Source organism: Pristiophorus japonicus, chromosome 13 (assembly GCF_044704955.1).
Source record: "Pristiophorus japonicus isolate sPriJap1 chromosome 13, sPriJap1.hap1, whole genome shotgun sequence".
NCBI lineage: Eukaryota > Metazoa > Chordata > Chondrichthyes > Pristiophoridae > Pristiophorus > Pristiophorus japonicus.
Window position 1 is genome coordinate 117,520,114 of NC_091989.1, and position 21,864 is coordinate 117,541,977.

General features: G+C 42.8%; 1 protein-coding gene across 8 annotated transcripts in view; it reads left to right on the top strand.

Moving 5' to 3' along the window:
- The window catches only part of plekhg4 (pleckstrin homology domain containing, family G (with RhoGef domain) member 4), a 447,922-nt gene that overhangs the window by 216,416 nt on the left and 209,642 nt on the right, over nt 1–21,864 (top strand). For all 8 annotated transcript variants that reach the window (XM_070897923.1, XM_070897924.1, XM_070897919.1 and 5 more), the window contains one exon: nt 5,393–7,958. In XM_070897923.1, the coding sequence (XP_070754024.1) occupies nt 5,393–7,958 (2,566 nt within the window). The remainder of the gene's footprint in view (nt 1–5,392; nt 7,959–21,864) is intronic.

The following is a 21,864-nucleotide window of genomic DNA, read 5'->3' on the forward strand; positions in this document are numbered from 1 at the left end:
GATTTATCAAATATTGCTGAATTAGACTTGTATCACACTGTAATGGAGACTAATTTGAGGAAACCTCTAGAATACAAGAGTGAGTTGATAAAATAGAGCTCTTTAAATAAAACTTGACCATGTAATAGCTTTTCTTTTTTTTAATTACCTTGAACAGGTAGTTACACTATATGTAATGGAGGGAGCAAAAAAATAAAATGTTAAACCTGCTGAGAACTCTGTTCTTCTAATAACAGTAATTTAGAAAATTGCATGTTATGCTGCATCGTTAATTGCAACTTATGAACAAGTGCCTCGGCATACTGGAAGTCTTTGCACTACTCTGAAATGTATTAAATGATTACAGGCATTTATTTTCTTTGTATTCCAGTCTCAAAATGCATAGAAATTTTCAGGACCTACGATAGTACAGAGCATTATTCTAGTTTGATTTACAATGCTGTTTCTGTGGATGTGATTTTTCTTTGTTTTTAAAGAATCCATACAAGCTACCATCTATAAACAGATATCTTTGGAACAATGGTCATTTAAAGTGATTTTAACTAGATCTGTTTAAATTTTAACATTTTTATTATAATTAAATTACAGATTTTGCATAGAATGCAATAAGATCGAAAGTTTAGTGTTCCATCTCAGTTTGTCGAAACCTATTTATTTGAAAAGGGATTTAAACCTTCATAATACATGAATTAAAAATGCCATATAGCCATCACACTTATTAAAAACACCTAGACCTGCACACATTAGATGTCTCTGCTTTAATCTGTGCCACAGAGATGTACCATCTTCTGCACAATGACTTGCAGACAACACTTAGATCTGGTATTCTTGGGGAATGGCCCCATGGCCCCATGGCACCTGAGCACTAAGTAATCGGATTGGTAAGCCACAGCGGATTCAGCATTGAGCTCCCGCTTCTGCAGAACACGTTTTTAAAAATGTTTTTCAGGCTAAGTGCGTGAGCTGACCCTCACATTGAATTCCCCTTGTTCTTTGTTCACAGTTCCTCATTTGCTGGGAAGCCTCAATGTTGTCGCTGCAGAACTCCAAAGCTTAAATCTACGTTTCCTGTTTTTTGATATTTAGAATTTTTCCTTGCTGTTTTTAATGAGTTAAACTGAATTTAGTGCATTGTAGCCTTCTACGAAACAAACAAAACAGCTGATTACGGCATTAGAGTGCAAGATGAGATATAGCCCTTTGACCAGACTACATTTCACCTAGGGTGAAAGAAGGAGTAAAGAGCATGCATATAGTTTGAGGAGCCCAAGAGTGTGGTGAGAAAATGTGCAACAGTTCTGTGAATAGAAGGAAGCCTTGGCTTTTGACTATCACCAAGTTGGAGCTTTTTCTTCTTTCATTCACGGGACGTGGGCATCGCTGGCATGACCAACATTTATTTCCCATCCCTAATTGCCCTTGAGAAGGTGGTCATGAGCCGCTACCTTGAACCCCTGCAGTCTGTGCGGTGAAGGTACTCCCACAGTGCTGTTAGGGAGGGAGTTCCAGGATTTTGATCCAGTGACGATGAAGTTACGGTGATATATTTCCAAAACAAGATGGTGTGTGACTTGGAGGTGATGGTGTTCCCAGGCGCCTGCTGCCCTTGTTCTTCAAGGTCAATGGTGGGCAAAATACGGCCCACAGGCCATATCTGGCCCGCCAAGTCATTCTATCCGGCCCACTGGGCAGGACAGAAAAACAACGCGAGCATGAGCTCGAGCTGCACATTCGTCTATCTATGGGTCAGGGACAAACGTGAACTGCAGCCAAAGAAAAAACACTAATACTTCATTCAATTTAATAATTCGCAAAAGCTATTCTCCCTCGCCCGATCTTAAAAGGATCCGTTTCATAATTCTAGGCCCTAATGGCGGACGTCCGTACCCAGAATGCACTGCGTACTTGAATATGCCCTACACATTTTAGAGTGGAATCAGGGCTGTTCATCTCCACAAATGTTTTACTGAAGAAAGTGACCGGCGGTATCTTTATTCTCCCGGTATCCAGAGTATGATGGCAGGGGAGTTCTCATCTGGCACCAATTGGGATGGCATTAGTAATCTTTATAGAGGGACATAAGGATGACTGAAGGAAATTGATGCCGACACAGGCCCTAAAGAGGGTACAGTTCTGTTTCACAGCACTGATTACAGAGACCAGAAGATACCACAACATTTTCAACTTTTATCTTTGATTCATTTCTAAGCAGAATCGAATACATGTTGTGTATGTAAGATAGCATCTGACTGCTATCTGAATTTATGTTTATGCAATGTTTATGTTTATGAAATGTTCCCTCTGATTTTTTTTGCACACGGTCCGCTTAAATTTGCTGTGCAGCCGGCGTCTATGCAGCCGTGCATGCGCTGTACCTCTTCCAGCGGCAGGATCTGGGGACCAGCCTGCATGGGACCGCACGATTGGTGGAACATTGGTGGGTGGCCCTCAACAGCTCACCAAAGCTTGTTAAGTGGCCCTCCAGTCCAAATAATTGCCCACTCTTGTTTTAGGTAGTAGAGGTCACAAGTTTGGAAGGTGTCATTGAAAAAGCCTTGGCATGTTGTTACAATGAATCTTGTAGATGATAAACACTGCAGCCACAGTGTGCTGGTGGTGGAGGGAGTGATTTGTGCCTTATTAGATGGTCGAAAGGCTTTGGCGAGTCGGAAAGTGAGTCACTCGCCTCAGAATACTCAGCTGCTGATCTGCTCTTGTACACACATTTTTGTGACTGGTCCAGTTAAGTTTCTGGTCAATGATGACCCCCAAGATGATGATGGTGGGGGATTCGGTGATGGTAATGCCATTGAATGTCAAGGGGAGGTGGTTAGACTCTCTCTTGCTGGAGATAATCATCGCTGGCACACTAGTGTGGCGCGAACTTACCAGCCCAAACCTAAATGTTTTCCAGATCTTGCTGCATGCAGACATGGACTGCATTATTATCTGATGAGCTGCAGCTCCACTGACATGGTAGTAAGAGGATGTAAGATATGAGGTTTGGGTTAGTGCTTTGCAGGCTAGAGATGCTGCTGATGTGGCACCACGCTATATGCTCAGTGCTTGATGTAAGCATAGTACAGGCATTCCTTTTATTAAAGCTTACTTTGGCATTCTTCCTCAGTCCTGAGAACATTTTGCGCATCTGGATGTGGGAGGTTACATTTATTCTATTTGCCTGCTGCAAATTTGCTTTATTGTGATTATTCCCTTCAGACCAAAAATGGTGCCATTTTCCTCAGAACCATCTCATTGATCAGTCCTCCAGACTTTCTTCGGTGAAAGGGGGCAGTTCTTGGAGCTTCGTCAGCCATTCTCTTTAAACAGCAGTCAGCATCCAATGAACAAGGGTCTCCCTTACTTTTTATGCAGCAGCGCTTTAAGAACTGCTGAACTTTGGATTCACTGCTCAGTGTAAAAATAAAATATGCGTGATGCATATTCTAATTATGCAAATGACCTGACCCTGTGGAATTTGCCAGGGTTGGGCTTCCGCGGAGAGTGCCATTTTTAGCTCCATCTCTGAATTGGCCCTACGATTTACAACTGCTTTTGGTTTGCCTTTTTAAAAAAAAAAAATGCATATGAATTCATTGTGATGAAAATGGAAATATCATACAGAACTCAATGGAGTTATTCTTCTGAGGTTTGAATTGAGATTTTTTTTTCAGGGTTGTGTTGGCACTAGACATGTGTTCAGTTCTCAAGGATCGTAATTCCTCACCTGCTATGGTTTGTTTTTTGAGACTGCATTTATTTGGATTTGAAGTTTTTCTTGTCCCAGCAATAACAACCTTAATTCAATACAAATTGCACATTGTAGGAAATTGCAGAGGTCTCTATCCGTTTGGTTGTGTTTTACTTGAGGTAATGAATATAGCTGAGCATTCCACCAATATTAAATAGAATTCCCTTTAGCCAAGTGTGGAATGAAAAAATGGAATGAAGTTTAACATAAATTTCACAAGAAGAATTTCCAGGTCAAATTTTATGAATGTTTCTACTTGGATTACAGCAGTCTCAAATGGCATTTGTGGCATTAGGCCTGAGGCAGTACATGGTTTATGCTGTGCTTGGCAATATGAATATGATAGTAATGTGTTTACTTTGTTCTGTGTCCCATGAACCATGATGTGGAAGGAGGTAGAAGGTGGGGGTGGATGTATCAAAGTTTTGAACTTCAGTGACAAATTGCATTAAAAACAAAAGAAAATGCTTACATTCCTCTTGTCTGTCTGCAAATAAGTTTTAAAAATAACTGCAGCTCATTTGAAGCAGTCTTAATTTTCCTCCCCTCCCACGCTCGTTTCCTCCCCCCCCCCCCACGCTCGTTTCCTACTCCCCCCCCCCCCCCCCACGCTCGTTTCCTACTCCCCCCCCCCCCCCACGCTCGTTTCCTCCCCCCCCCACGCTCGTTTCCTACCCCCCCCAAAACTCGTTTCCTACCCCCCCACGCTCGTTTCCTCCCCCCCCCACGCTCGTTTCCTACCCCCCCCACGCTCGTTTCCTACCCCCCCCACGCTCGTTTCCTACCCCCCCACGCTCGTTTCCTCCCCCCCCCCACGCTTGTTTCCTCCCCCCCACGCTCGTTTCCTCCCCCACGCTCATTTCCTCCCCCCCCACGCTCGTTTCCTCCCCCCCCACGCTCGTTTCCTCCCCCCCCCAATGTTCGTTTCCTCCCCCCCCCCCCACGCTCATTTCCTCCCCCCCCCAACACTCGTTTCCTCCTCCCCCCCCCCCACGCTCGTTTCCTCCCACCCCCCCCACTCTCGTTTCCTCCTCCTCCCCCCCCACGCTCATTTCCTTCCCCCCCCCACGCTCGTTTCCTCCCCCCCCATGCTCGTTTCCTCCTTCCCCCCCCCCCCCCATGCTCGTTTCCTCCCCCCCCACGCTCGTTTCCTACCCCCCCCAACGCTCGTTTTCTCCCACCCCCCCCACTCTCGTTTCCTCCTCCTCCCCCCTCCCCCCCCCCCCCCAAGGCTCGTTTCCTCCCCCCCACTACTCACGGCCCCTGCTACTTTGGCCCCCCCAACTACTCTCGCCGCCCCCCCCCAGCTACTCTCGCGTGCTCTCTGCCCCCCCCCCCCCCTACTCTCGTGCCCCCACCCGCTACTCCCACCCTCCCACCCCTCTGATCGATTCCCATCTGTTTTTATTACCTAAGCTCTAGAGTAGTGAGTATGAGATTGCTGTTATATTTGCCTGGTTCCAAAATTGTGTGTATACTTCAAAGGCCCAAGCAATGTATTTTGATGGGTTTAAGTTAGTTTACATAAGTTGTCTACCATGAATATACTTTTAGGTAAAATTTTTTAGAGTGATCTGTAAAATTGTTTTATGTCCGAGAACAACTATTTGACAGGAATCTTTTTCATCCTATGTTTAACAGTTTCAATACTGTGGATTACTGTTCCGCTATGAAGGCTGGCCTTTATGCATCTGTGAAAAAATTGTAATACAACTCTCCGCATTTGACTGGCGAACTTTACAACCTGGTGATTTTTATCTTCAAGTGGTCCCACACCTGAAAAAGACTCCACGTATTGTACTAAAATGCCTTGCAACAAATGGGTACAACATAGAGGAAGTACTAGTTCCAGAGGTCTCTTATACTTCTATCTTCACTATGGAATGGTTGGACAATATTAACAAGGGACGGATGGGAACAGCTTTGCAAAATTGTCTCTTGTCTACTGACAGCAGTATCTTTCGAGTGCCTTGGGAAGAGGTGGTGAATCCAGAATTTGTTGATAAACCAAAAGTGATTGAAAGTATGTCATCAGGAAACTGGATTGTGGATCAGGAAGTTGTTTGTGACAATCCTGACAACTTACCGTTGAATGACAACAGCGCAGCACCAGAAAACCATTCTGTAACAACTCAAAATCTCTCTGTAAAAGGAAAAGGACTGAAGATACAGAAAATAAATCTTACAAGGGCTTTACAGCATTCCCTAAGTAGTGTTGCAGATTGTTTAGATGTTTCTATTAATTCCCCGGCAATTTCTCTTCAAGAACTCGAGGGGGAGTATGTGGAACTTAGTCAAATTTCAGTAAGTGAAGGTGACTCCCTTTCACAAACAAGTAGTTCAAACTCAAAATTGCAACATGCATCGAGAACTAACAGGTCATCAGAAGTGACCCCTTTGGAAGCCTTGAGTAGTAGCACTTGTTCCAAGGAATTAATTTCTCCAAATTACATGGAGGCATCTTCAAATGTAACTTGCAGGTCCAATTTAGAAACAATACATAGCCCATTTAATTTAACTGTTAGCAGCAGTGAGGAAATTCTTGAACATCAGTCACTCGCAGATACTATGGAAAACAGAATACCACTTCATAATAAGACTTGCAATAGTAGTGAAAATAAAGTGCCTTGTGTGTTTACAAAAGTAAAGTCTTCATCAGCGGAAACTGACCTTCACCAAGAAGGAATGGAACAAGAGTTTAAGTCTTGTTGTGGAGACATGCATATGTTAATTAACCAGACCACAAATGCCACAGAACATAATTTAAACAGTAGATGTTTGGAACCAGTGGTTTGCAGCCACACACAGATTTCTGCTCAAGATTTACAAGATAGACAATTTCAAAGTTCTTCAGGTGATTCATTACCTACACCACACAGTAGAAATAAAATTGATGTGAAAGAATGTGAAGAAATTCAAAATGAATTGCACAAAAATAATCAAAATACGTCTGAAACAGATGCAATAGAAAATACCCATGGCAAACATACAAAAGTTGCAAAGCAAAACAGCACATCGATGAAAGAATTTTTCAATCATCAATTGACTGACTGTAATTTAACTAACACTGTGGAATTTGTAAATATTGCTGTCAAGGCATCTCCTACGTACATACAGCCTTTGGCTAAAAGCTTAGAGCAGAAAAAGACAATGAACCAACAGTCAGAGTGTATTGAACATGCACAATTTAATGGTCAGAGTCTTACTCAAACTGTACAGTTTATTAAAAATGTAACTCAACCAACAGCAGAGTGTTTTGTTCAAACATTTGGCAATGTGCAGTTGGATGAGTCCAAAAGCTCTCTAATGCAGTCTTTAAACTCTGAAGACACTATTGACTTTAATTTATGTAAGAATTTTGCACTTGTTGAAAATTCAAATGCTCCATTGAAGGACAATGGAAAGCAGATAGGGATTAAAGCTGATCAGTTGATAAAAGATGATGTACAACCTGCTATTCACCAACTGGCTGATACCACAGGTACTGCAGAGTTAATAAATGAAGAAACAAAATCTACAACACATGCTGATCATTTACAACCTAATTTAACAGTGCATACTGAGAGTACAGAAAAACATGGATTTGAATGTCGGACACATTTGGAGAGAAATCTTGTATCTTGGACAGAGGAAAATATGCAATTGCATGAATGTTCAGTTAGTAAAGAAAAAACTAGTCAGCAGCTTCAAGTCGATGCATTACATCAGACATCTACACATGTGGAACCTGCAAATGCAAATCAATTGCAGAATGAATGCAGCAGACAAAAACACATTGAAACCAAGGATTTGAACTTGACAGAAAGCTGTAAGCTAACACTTCTTGAAAAATTAGATCCACTACAGCACAGTGGAAATCCATTCTTGCAAGACTTGACAAATGAGACTGCAGTGCAAGACACTGCTGAATTTCATATGAAAAGGGAAAGCGAACACACGGAATATTCTACTGTTGAAGAGTACTGGTCAAATATAGTAATGATAGAATCTAGCATTGCCTACTCAAGTATAGTGGGAAGTGAACAGCTTGAAGCTACTTCTGCAAGTATAGACAGAAATGAAAACCTGCCCTTTGCCAATAATGCACACAGGCACGATTCAAAGGAACACAAAAATCAATCAGGAAAGCAAGCTACAGAAGATTTAATTGTTGTAAATGCTGAAGAACAGAAGCAAGAAGGCTGTCTTACTGTCAAAAATCTAGAAGGTAGGATATCTCTGAAATTGAACTACATGGTTTTTGTTAATGTAAGGTATATACAATACCTTTTTTTACTTTTCCCAGCATAATTGATCATGATTACAAAATAAATGTAAATGGCTCTAATACTAAAGGAGTTCATTATACAGGTACTAAATCCTAAGACTTTAGCTCCAATTTTAACTTTGGTTGGAAACTACGGAAATAAGGCCATTGGATATTTTAATTTCTGATGCTCCAACATGCCTTTGGTCCACTTCCCTGCAACTGCTTCCCTACCATAGGCACCTGTTGGAAATCGAGTAAGTGGGGAAGAGGGTTCCGGGGCAGGGGAGGCCTGAACTTTCCTTGTGGGAGTATTCCTGCTCCTCCTGGCCCCACAAAGGAAAGTTTTTTTTAAAACTTACCTGTTTGGGCTTCTTCATCTTACCGGCAGGTCGCAACTTCCTTCAGCCTGGTAGGAAAACCACAGTGGCTACCCCCACTCAGGCCTGAATTAAAATTGCAGTCAGGGCCTGATTACATAATCAGGCATAATCTGCATATTTAAAAAGAACCCTGCCGGCTGTGAACAGGCGGTCTAGCAGTTGGCAGGACCTGAGTGGCTGGATGAGAACTGCCAGGTAGAAAGAGTTAAAATTACCCCTTTTTACTTAGATTACATTGGCTTTACAATGTAATTATTTGAACTAAGCATTGATGTGCATCAGGTGGCAGGAGCTGGTCCAGGATGGCTCCTGGGTTCTGGTAAAATTCAGATGGACTGCAGGAGCTGTATTATGCCTTCACTGAAGAAGAGGATTCTGTCAATGCCACAATAAAGGAGGAGATGGAAGAGAAATTGGATAGGATAAAAATAGATAAAGAGGAGATACTTAAAAAGATTGGCAGCGCTCAAAGTAGAAAAGTCACCAGTCCACATGGGATGCATCCTAAGTTGCTGAGGAAAGTAAAGAGAAATTGCGGCGGCTCTGGCCACAATCATCCAATCCTCGTTGGATATGAGAGTGGTACCAGAGGATCGGAGGATTGCAAATGTTACACTCCCGTTTAAAAAAACGGCAGGGATTTAAACCCAGCAATTACAGGCCAATCAGCCGGTGGTGGGGAAACTTTTAAAGACATTAATTCGGGGAAAAAATTAATTGGCACTTGGAACCATGGATTAGTAATTGAAAGCCAGCATAGATTTGTTAAAGACAAATTGTGTTTGACTAATTTGATTGATTTCTTTGAAGTAACGGGGAGGATCGATAAGGGTAATGTAGTTGATGTGTATGTGGACTTTCAGGAGTGATTTTGTTTGATAAAGTACCACATAATAGACTTATTAGCAAGATTGACCACAGGATTAAAGGGCAGTAGCTGCGTGAATAAGAAATTGGCTAAGGGATAGAAAGCAGAGAGTAGTGGTGAATGGTTATTTTACATATGGAGGGACGTGTGCAGTAGTGTCCCCCAGGGGTCGGTGTTGGGATCACTGCTCTTTTTGTGATATATATTAATTACCTGGACTTGGATATATAGGGTATATCTTCAAAGTCTGCAGATGACACGAAACTTGGAAATGTAGTAAATAGCAAGGAAGATAGCAGCAGATTTCAGGAGGACATAGACAGACTGGTAAAATGGGCTAACACGTGGCAGTTAAAATTTTTAATGCACAGAAATGCGAAGAGATGCATTTAGGAAGGAAGAATGGAGAGAGGCAATATAAAGTAAATGGTACAATTTTAAAGAGGGTGCAGGAACTAAGAGACCTGGGGGTGTACATACACAAGTCTTTGGTGGCAGGACAAGTTGGGAAGACTGCTTAAAAAGGCATATGGGATCCTTGGTTTTATAAATAGAGGCAGAGAATGCAAGGAAATTATGTTAAACCTTTATAGTTCATTGGTTAGGCTCCAGCTGGAGTATTGTGGCCAATTCTGGGCACCACACTTTAGGAAGGCTGTCAAGGCCTTTAGAGAGGGTGCAGAGGAGATTTACTAGAATGGTACCAAGGATGAAAAATTTCAGTTATGTGAAGAGACTAGAGAAACTGGGTTTGTTCTCTGGAACAGTGACGGTTAAAGGGAGATTTGAAGAGTGTGTTCAAAATCATGAAGGGTTTTGACAGAGAAAATAAGGAGAAACTGTTGTCAGTGGCAGAAGGGTCGGTAACCAGAGGACCGAGATTTAAGGTAATTGGCAAAAAAAACAGAGGCGACATGAGGAAAAACTGTTTTATGCAGCATGTGGAAAGTGTGGTGGCAGTGGATTCAATAATAACTTTCAAAAGGGAATTGAATAAATGCTTCAAATGGAAACATTTGCAGGACTATGGGGAAAGAGCAGGGCAGTGGTTCTAATTGGATAGCTGTTTTTAAGAGCAGGCATGATGGACCGAATGGCCTCATCCTGTGCTGTATCATTCTATGATTCGATGATGCTATTTGATCTTAGTCCAGGGAGATTGTGGTAGCAAGAGACAAGTATGCAGTCAACTCAGTGCCAGGAATGCTCCTGCCAGAATTATTATGCACTGCAGAGGTTTATGTATTAAACATTACTCATTGAGCTTGTAAGGAGAAAGTTAACCACCCACTCACTGCACTCTAGTTTCAGAGTCAGGGCAACTGCAGGCATCCACTGCCAAACTATTTAAGAAACCTATCTTCTTGTTCAATGGACATGGGCAAGATGTACTTTTAGTAGTTTTCTCTAAATCTTAATAAGGAAGGAAGTTGACATGGGTGTAGCAGTTCAGCCTTTGCAAAGGATTGTAATTAAGAGTTTAAAACATGGATGATTTTTTTGTTGGAACTTGCAAGACTTGAGCTGGATGAAGAACAATTTAAGCTGCATTAAGGACAATGTAGGTCTGAAGAGATTCATTAGGCTGCAGGCAGCCTTAGAAATGAGAAAATGCCTACCTTTCTATTCTGCTGTTTCCTTGCACTTGAGAAAAGACGGGTCCAGCTCCAGATATTTCCAGGTACTTTGTGATGTGATACTGTACTATATTTTGAGTATAAGATTGTAACTATCAATAGTTGCTTTTGGCTAGGTAGAGGATTCCATAATATACATTTATCTGCTTTTCTAAACAAGGCAAATCCCATAGGTTATTTTGTTGAACATTTGGTGTCCTACACAGTAACTGAAATGTCCTTGAAACACTACAGCGTCCATATTTATTATTAAGTTTCTGTTAACATTGGGTACTTAATTAAGTATTGTACCTTTCTGATGGAAAATATTTTTGTTGTAATTTTTCTTTTTGGGTGTTTGTTAGCGTTAGTGTTTTCTTAGAAGAATCACTCAACACTCAGGGTCGGTTCCAATGCTGAAGCAGCTTTTATTACGTTCAGCGGGAAGGAAAAACTCAGGACCGTATCCAGGTTTCTCTTCACAGAACAAAGAGTTACATGTACCTTTATATGTTTCACAACAGTTACAAAACAGTTTACTGCAGCTACACAGCTCATCACGGCTGGACACAAGCCAATCACAACGATTATAGATTACATATAGGTTATTTTAACCCAATAGAATTCCCCTTATGTCTCAGGAACCATGTGTTCGTCTTTTGTCAGCTTGGGCTGATTGATATAGGTTCTCTCACTAGTTCTTTCTTCTTGGAGAAATAATTGGTATATAGCCTTGTTTACAGCAAATGGTTTCCCTCTTATCTTTCTTCCTGAAATAATTGGTTTCATGGCCTTGTTCACAGGAGATGGTTTCCTTCTTATCTCTGTCTTCCCAGGCATTCCTACAGTGGGCCTCACAGGGTTATTGCTCGGTCAGTGAACGTTCAACAGTTCACAGCTTGACTACCTGGTTTCCCATCATGCCTGGGCAGCCATTTTATGTGTGTGTCCATTTAAGCTTATGTGAGTTTTAAATATCCAGCAGGTGCCTAATGCCTAAGTCTATATATATTTCTACTCTCTACAACAATTCCCCCCTTTCGGTAAAGGGACTAGTCCTAGTCCCCTTTTAACCGACCGTACTGCCTTTATCTGATATTTGTGCACTGCCCGGTACTCCTTGCCTCAACGTGCTGGCCAGTCACGCGGTTTCAGGAGTCCCGGTTGCTTAGATCAAATTAACAAAGGCTAGCTCCTCCCGTCCCCTTATCAAACAGGCTTGTTTAATATCCAGGGAACGGTGATTGGTCCGTTTCCGCCGTTTGTGGCGCCTGCATACCTGGCAGGCCATCACGCCCCATGTTATTGAATTCGAATCCATGGGTGGATGTTCACATTTATTCCCCAGTCCCAGACCTTTCTCCACCAACTCTGACTTTGTAAGTCTACCTCGGTATCTTCTTTGATTTTAGTTTGTAGCTGGTGATAGAGTTTTACAGATTGACCCACTCTGAGCCTCAACTCCCGTAATACTTCGGTTAGATGTGGGATAGGGACCTGCTCTGGCTCGTCATAATCCTGCAAATGATCATGGAGCTGATCAGTTACTTCAATAACTTTGGACTTCCGGCGCCTAACCTGGGTGATATGCGATTGCCCGATCGCGACAGGTCGTAGTGGTGTAAAGCAAAAGTTTGGCTGCGGTATAGGGCACTGCAGGTCATTATACTGGTATGAACGCTCAGTAGTAGAGACGCAGTATCTTCCCCTCCCTCCGTAGCCTGCCCTCGCGAAGTGCATGTGTGCGGGCACTATTTCTAGTACACACCCGTTGGTTCGGTTAAACCTGCACTCGTCTAGTTCCCCTCGGCCCACCGGGTGAGGGCATACTGTGATTTCCCCCCTTTGCTTGCAATCTGCTAGGGAAATCCCAGTAAGTATGTTGTTTCGACGAACGGCAGAGGTGGTGGTTAGGTAGTAGCGTATGGAGACATTTTCCCGTATTACTCCGATATTCTCTAGTTGGTATAAGGGGAACGGCCCTGAGTCCGGCGTTGCTATGGGGATCAACAGGACTATCCCTATCCCGGTAGTCCTACCCATCTGGCAATCTGGAATTGCGGGGTATACTCGGGTCAGTCCCTTCAGAGTACAATTATCCAGTGTCCCCCTTTGGTTCGCCAACTGAGCCAAATGTGAACTGTCTATCCAATCGGGTACTTCCCCGCGTTGGATCTGGTCGAGGTTGTGGCGGATCTGTCCCACCATCCACAGACCATAAGCATGACAGAGTTGCCCCTGTCTTTGCTTTATTGTATCTTCTTGTTCTCTATCAATGAGGTGATTGATGGTTTTAGCGTGAGCTTCCAGGACTGAGATGCCATCCAACTGGATTTCGGTACCCTCCTTTCCTAGGTTGGCCTGGTCTTCCTGGTTTTGCTCCACCCTCTCCAATAACCCCTTCATCACCCCTTTTAAGCTGTTCTACCCTCTCATTTAGCCCTTGTATGTCTATCGAGTTCACTACGGAGGTTCCTGTATTGAAAACGGTAGCAACATCATTTACTATTTCCCTCTTCACCCTGGGTGCTAACCCCTGTCCCCGGAACTTACTGGCACCCATGGCATCGGCAGCCTGCTGCATTACGACTTTACTTAATACATTGTACATCTTCCTTGACTGTTCGGTACAATATTCCGGCATCTGGATGCCTGAAATATTGATCAGAACAGGCACAATTTCATGTTTAACATTATCATACAATAATTCCCCTTCGTTGTACATTGCAATCCCATTTTCTGGTCCCTTAGTAGTTATGGGACAAGGCAGTTCTTCGGGCAATGTAGTGATTCTTATGGGGCGCGGTGTCGGAGGGGGTGAGAAACATACATACAATTATATTGCAGCCGCCCCCGCCTCCTCGTAATACCCACACAGCCCCATTCCCTTCTTGCGGATGACTGATTGCTGGGATTGTCCCGGAGGCGCGCAAATTATGCCGAAAGTACATTCATCAGGCCCTTTGACATCCCTCCGTTTAATGCATCTGCTCCTTATACCCGTGGAGCACTGTACACATACTCTTATTCTTATTAGGATTCTTATTAAAATAAGTCCTGTCCTTGCTCCAGTCCTTGGCTGCTGGGATGCACATTCCGTCCGTTAAATTAAACAAGACTCCATAGTTCATATAGTTGTTTATTTCCAGCGTGCTCTGCTGTCCGTCGGTGTTGCCCAGGGTACGTGCCTGTCGCAGGGCTATCCATATTACGAGTAGCGCCGTTCGTATTCCCATTCCGGTAAGTATTATCTGTAATTTTAAACAGACGGCCTGGTCGTCACCAGGGGTTAAGTTTTTTTGCTCTACGAGTGTCCCTGTCACCCTGCAAAATCAGAAGCACAAGGTTATAATCGAACCATTTCGAGCTGAATCTGTAGGGCGTGCGCCTGTGTCTTTACCCACTTAAATATTACCCAAACTCCTATTATGACCAAGGCCAAAGCTATTCCTCCAAACATCGCTGTCTGCTTTACCGTTAGGTTGGATTTGTGGACTACACCTACCCACCGTGGGGTACATTGGCTCTATTGCCAGAGGTGATGGTGCTATGGCTGCGCACTGCACTATCCGTCTAGTCCCGTTATCTCTTCTAGCCTGTTTATCTTAGCTTTTAACTCTTCAATTTGTTTTATTGAATATCTATTTCTTTATTGTATCAGGCAAGTATTATTACATAAGCTAGTTCTGTTTTTATTTTTGTTTCCTCTGTTAGGTGAGTCTTTTTTTTTTCCCTATTAAGAAATCCAAATTAATAATGTTCAGTATAAAACGGCTGTCAATGGAAAGGGTTAACTCCTTTCCAGGTTTGTAAGAAGACCTGATGTCATTACGTGACTTCACGTAATCATCTGAAAAAAAAAGTCTTTGTGCCTTCAAAACTGGCTTCGAAATTAGGAATCCGTTAAACAGCATAAATCATTAGAGTAAACTCCAATGTTTTCTTAACTTCTAATTCAAGTACTTGCCAAAGAATTTTTTTTTTAAATTGTTTTAAAACAAGACCACACATACAATAGCAATTTTGTTTACTGAAATTCAATTCTGTTTTTTTTTATTTCTCTCTTTCTCCTCGTTATCTTCAAAACCCTCCTGCTTGTTTAGACTGTTCGGGACATTTTGGAAATCTTTTCAAACTGCATTGAAACTTTTTCATAATTGAAAATTCGAATCCATGTAGAGTGTTTTTTACTTATTCCAATTTTTTTTTTTTTTTCTAATTAAACCAATATCTTTTTCACAGCAAACATCAACTAGTATTTAGTAAGTTATGTCTTTTTCCATTTAGTCCGTTACATCTTTTTTTTTTTCTTTCTTCAAATTAGGTTTTGTATTTTACACGGAGGGTTCGTAACTCCATAAAGTTGTTAATTTGTTTACTTTCAAAGTGGCGTCTTTATCTTTTTCTTTTTCTCCATAACTGGAATGAAGTCCATCTTTGAGAGTTTGAGTGCTTTTTCGTTATCTCAAAATGCTCCAGTTTCAAAGTCGTTACTGAAGCTTGCTGTTTTTTTTTTTAACATTTTCCAAAAGTTCCTTTTACACCTTCGCAGATAGCTCGCCACTTGCCCAGGAGTTTGACCTGATCAGATTTAATTTAATCTTTCTCTTTTTTTTTTTAAATCCACCTCAGTATTTCCTGTGCCTTCTCTGAATATCTCAAAATCCCAATTCAAACGTTGTAATTTCAATCTTTATTTAAAACTTTTTTTTTTAGAAGCTCTTTTTTTTTAAAGCATTCTTTATCTCATTCCGAGACTAAATTTATGTCTTTCAACCCAATCAATCATTGCATGTTTTCTTTCGGCAAGTAAGTGAGCATGTCAAATAAATATTTTGCTCAACAAACCTATTCTTTATTTGTTTATTTTCCTAGCTCCGTAACTTATCATCCGAATAAATCCACACCTGCGTTTCTAACTTAAATGTCTTAAAACTTCCCACATACAGGACAACATTACAAAGGGTTTAAAAAAAAAGACTTTCACTCTGTTTCTAAAATAAACAGACACTTGCATTCCTCTTCCAACCAGGCTTTCGGAACATGAAAACATAAAACAAAAATTCATTCTGCAGTCAAAAATCACACAGACACTTCTCACTCAACGATCAGACATTTACAACAGTCTCTCTTCTTGTTTTGGCCGGCTCTATTTTTGGATCCATGACCTTTCAGGGAATTTTTTCAATTAGCTTCTTTTGTTTTTCCGCCAGGTGGCGGGTAAGCGACCCTTCTGGTCCCCACTCGAGTTTACTTGTTTTCATGGCCATTCCTGGGTAGGACTGGTATCGTTAGGAATCTACTCTCAGCGGTCCGCTTTCTTTCTAGCGCGACTTGTAGTAAACTGTCTCTTGGCTACTGTCAGGTCACAAGTTCTGCTGTTACACAAACTTATACAATTCTTAAAAACGCGTTTAAGCAATTCCCGCAGTGCTCTACATATCCTTAACGACTACCTACCACCGCTCAGCCTGTTGGTCCGACCCTGTTCACAGGTTTGGATTCCGTTAGCCGCTGTACACCGCTTGGTTCTACCCCGGGGTATTTCAAATTTCACTACTGGGTCCGGAAGATGTCTCTCGGTATCACGATCCCACGGTCTAAGTGTGTTCCCTACGCCTACTTGGTTCCTGGCCGTCACGTGGGACAAAAGTCCTCTTAATTCAGGCTCAGGCTAGGCGTTTGAGATATTAGACCGTCTCCTCATGTCGATCAACCAGCTTCCACCTTCCGCACCCTTTATACTTAAAAATTGTTTTTTATACTCACCCGGGTTTTTTTCCAAGGGCGTCCAGCGACTCCGGGAAATCCCGTCGACTACGCCATTGTTAGCGTTAGTGTTTTCTTAGAAGAATCACTCAACACTCAGGGTCGGTTCCAATGCTGAAGCAGCTTTTATTACGCTCAGCGGGAAGGAAAAACTCAGGACCGTATCCAGGTTTCTCTTCACAGAACAAAGAGTTACATGTACCTTTATATGTTTCACAACAGTTACAAAACAGTTTACTGCAGCTACACAGCTCATCACGGCTGGACACAAGCCAATCACAACGATTATAGATTACATATAGGTTATTTTAACCCAATAGAATTCCCCTTATGTCTCAGGAACCATGTGTTCGTCTTTTGTCAGCTTGGGCTGATTGATATAGGTTCTCTCACTAGTTCTTTCTTCTTGGAGAAATAATTGGTATATAGCCTTGTTTACAGCAAATGGTTTCCCTCTTATCTTTCTTCCTGAAATAATTGGTTTCATGGCCTTGTTCACAGGAGATGGTTTCCTTCTTATCTCTGTCTTCCCAGGCATTCCTACAGTGGGCCTCACAGGGTTATTGCTCGGTCAGTGAACGTTCAACAGTTCACAGCTTGACTACCTGGTTTCCCATCATGCCTGGGCAGCCATTTTATGTGTGTGTCCATTTAAGCTTATGTGAGTTTTAAATATCCAGCAGGTGCCTAATGCCTAAGTCTATATATATTTCTACTCTCTACAACAGTGTTTGATTCTGCTTAAATGTAGCATGCCCTAGCCTTATTTTTTTATTAATTGGCATTTTACTGGTCTATTTTATTTTGGTATAATAAATTGCAAACTGGTTTTATTTCAGTATTTAGCTAAATTTATTACTAGAAAACAGTTCACAAACTGGTACAATCGATATGAATATATACATGCTGTGAATTTCATCTCCAGCATGAATGCATGTTATCAACCTACACTATGGAAATGAGACTAATACTTAACATTTTTGGCAGAACTATTTAGAATTTGTGAGAACTTTAACTTTTCAGACATTATGCTTGCATTTTAGAAATTAATTTGAATATACATTTTCACTGATTTCGGAATGGTCATTGCCGCAGAATTATTAGCTCACAATAAATACACAAAAGAATCTTTTTATATATATATCTGGGGCAAATGCATATTTTTGGAGATTAACAATCAGCAGGGAAAGCCAGGGAGTGAATTGTGCCATTTAAATAGCACAGTGCTGTAGGAGCAAAGCTACAGCAGATAGGGATGCATTGTTTGAAATGAGAAAAAACATATTTGTGGTTTGTAGAGAGAAAATGTATTTATGCCATGAAGGTGAGAATTTTTATCTTTACTTTTTTTGTCTAGTATGAGAGTTGTGGATTTTTCCCTTTGGATGAAAAGGTCAAGAGATTTCTTATATATGGGTTGCCTTTTAAAGTAGGATATCTGGGGCTAGGCGTTCGGCTTAGTGCCCATATAAGTGCTGAGATTCAGGCTATCGCCCATATTTGATAAAAAAATGGAAACTAGCGCCCGATTATAGCCCATTTATCGCCGGCGCAACTTTCGGCATATAGGAATGAGCTGCATCGCTCGGCCTATTTAAAAAAAAATATGATGTCATCCTTGTGCGAGGCCCAGAATACTGATTATAATGGAAACTAGCGCCCGATTATCGCCCATATTATCGCCGAGCACTAACTTCGGCATTTCGCCCATAATTCACCCAAATGATCACTCACCCAAAAAAACGCTCAAGAAAAGCTGCACTCACCTGACCTTAACTCGGCACTATGGATGCCATGGAGGATCTTTGATAAAAGGTGGCTTGAAGTGGTTGGGAGGAGAAGTAATTTGTGAGTGATATTAAGGGCATTTTTGAATCTTGCCAATCATCTAATCACTATTTGTTGAGGACAATTTAAGAAGACAGATTAGGGCATTTATAGTGATGGCTACTCACATGCTGCAAAATAGAGATGGGCGAAGTTTAATTGAAGAGCATTATGTGCCCAATCAAAGAGGTGGCAGACTGCTGAGGAGGAGGAGATGATGCACCCAACGCATTTACAGGGATAAGCGATCATACCTGGACTTGTCCGATAACATGTGCATTAGAAGGATGCGATTCCAAAAGGAGGTCATCAGTGAGATATGCCAGCTCATTAAGGGAGATCTGCAGCCTAACAGCACCATCAGGTTAAGGTTACTGAGGCACTTTCCTTCTACGCATCGGGCTCCTTTCAGGCCTCAGCTGGCGACATTTGCGATATCTCACCACGCCACACATTGCTGCATTCGACAGCTGACTGAAGCCCTTTACGCATGCAGGATGGACTTTATAAACTTCCCGATGACCAGGGAGGCACAGAGTGAGAGGGCTTTTCGGTTCTCCAGAATAGCAAACTTTCCCAACTTGCAGGGAGCAATAGACTATACGCACATCGCCCTGCGAGCACCTTTACAGGATGTGGAAGTGTTTCAGAACTGAAAGGAATTCCATTCCCTGAATGTGCAGCTCGTTGTCGACCACAAGCAAATAATCACGGCTGTAAATGCAAATTTTCCAGGGAGCATCCATGATGCGCACATCTTGCGTGAGAGCATTGTCTCTGACCTGTAAGAATCAGCCACAAGGTTACGGTTGGATGCTGGGGGATAAAGGATATATATGCCAGCTGGTTCATGATTCCCTACGTAAGCCCCAGACAGAAGCCGAGAAGCGGTACAACGAAAGCCATATAGCCACATGCAATATCGTTGAAAAGACGAGTTTTGAAGCAGTGCTTCAGATGCCTGGACCCCTGGACCACTCGGGAGGCAACCTACAATACCACCTTGAGCAGGTCGCTGAGTTCATTGTGGTGTGCTGCATGTTACATAACCTAGCTCTCAGGAGAGGACGACAATTGCCAGATGGGACCGCCAGTCCATCTCAGGGGAGACGGAAGAGGAGGACGAGGAGGAAGGCGAAAACAATCAGCTTGGTGATGAACCCATGACCCCATGACCCCAAGCCCCCCACACCACTGGAAAAGCCCCATGGTAGTTACACAGCTGCAAAACTGTTGTCAGCAGCTCATAAATGAACGTTTTGCATGAAGTTACGTTGGTGACAGTTATAGTTGCGTTACGTTTCATCCTTGCCTGACCTGGCCATGGCCCTTGTTTGCGACCCTTGTGTTGATGTTTTACCGTACGTTATTAGAAGACACTTCACAACACTTGTAAACTTAAATAAAAATTTTTAATAATTTAACAACTGGGTTTAAAAATTTTTTAACAAACATATATAACACCCGCACCCCCCAACCCCCAACAGTGAACAACATTTTTTACACAACATTATAACGAGAACACCCTCCCACCATCGTCAACAATCAATATTTAAAAAAATAATAATATACAGTGACCCCGCCCCCACCACCTGCGGCCACGCTTCCCTCCTCTAACTTGAACCTCTTGGTCGTAACCCTCAGTTTCCCACGTAATCTCCCAGTAACAGGACCATTGCAACAGAGCACCGTGAGGGATGGTGGGGAGGGGGGATGACCTCTGGATTGAGGAGAAGACGTTTGCAAAGAAATGTCTTCCGAGTCAGAAGAAAGTTCTTCCTCCTGTCTCACATCTGTCATGCCGGTTGGTGGTACGGCACCTTGAGGTGCATTGCCATATCCCGAAACTATCGCGTGCTGCAAGGCATCAACAAAGTCGGTCGTTCGCCCCATTGCCGCAACCATCTGCCCCATGCCCGCCGATATTCTGGCAGACAGTGTGACAATGTTGCCGGTCAATCCACCAAGCATCTGGAGGAGCTCGCGACCTATGTTGATACTCGCCCTCGACACCATGTCCTCATTGACATCTGCCCATCGCAGCATGTGTCTACCTCGCCGACTCGACCTCTGCGGGTTCGACATGGGCACTGGGCGACTTGGAGTGGCCTGCTGCAAGCCGCTTGGCCCCGCTACTTCATCCGTTGAGGATGACGTGGCCGCAGGTACCACAGATGAGATTTTGGGCTCATCATCATCCTCCTCCTCGGTTTGTTGTTCTTCACCCGTAGCGAGCACGACCTGCAGCGGTAGTGGTGTTGCTCCAGGGGCCTCCCGTTGCGCCTGGAGAGCTGGAAAACATAATTGAGGTTAGTCGAAGAGAAGGGGAGACATGAGAATGCTTGTGCTGCGCAGGCATATTTACGAGGAGCAACACTACGACAATAAATATGAACGAGAGACATTACTTATGATTAACATGAGAGTACAGAAGCATAACATTTGATCATTCATATATTATAATCAAAATAATTAAATTACTTGAAATTACCACTGGTTTACCACTGCTTTACACATTACTCACCGTGGCATCTGCAGCACCACGGGTGGCAGAACGATTATGTCTGCCCACTAAGGCTGCGGCACGCTCCTCGAGATCAGTGAGAGGGTGCAGGTCAGCAGGCCCTTTTCTGGTCTGCCTCCGCTCCGCCTGATTCTTAGATATCTTCCTCTGCAAACGTGACAAGAGCATGGCATAAGCTAATTGACGAGGTACTATTACGGAAACACAACAGATATTGTAATCCACAATTAGTCACCCCACATGCTGTTCATCGTTATCGTTAACGTTATATGCTAATACAGTCTGTATCCAATGGATGCATGGTTATAACATCTACGTTCAGAGAAAATATTTAATAAGATCGTGTTTAGGAACTAATGCTTGACACCAAAAATTTTGCGTAGAATCTCCAGGAAAGGCCCCATCCACGGGCCGTGCCATTTGGCACCTGAGGGGAGGGAGGCAGTTTATTTGAATTCATGGAGATCCACGAGGGACGGGGAGGGGGGGAAATCAGGACCGCTAGTGAGCTCGGCAATGACAGGACCATAATGGAAGGGGGCACCCGTGTCCCTGGGCTGTGCTCAGAGACCTCTGTGTGGCCAGAGCTAATATCCAAAAGTGTCCCAGGGCAGACTAAGCCAGTCCAGGCTGGGTCACTGTGTGACTTGACAGCAGCCGGAGAGACTCTCAGTCTGGGCAAAGCTGACCGACCCCTCAGAGCTCAGTTGTGCCCCATTCACCAACCGAACCAAAAAGGAGACAGTGCCCAAGTTAAAGAGTTGCTCACAGCACACAAGCAGATTCTGACCCCAGTCCAAATCTTAACAGGGAAGCTACCCAAGATTACCCAGCTTAATTACAATCCGGCAGATTTACATTCTAATTAATGAGTCAGTGC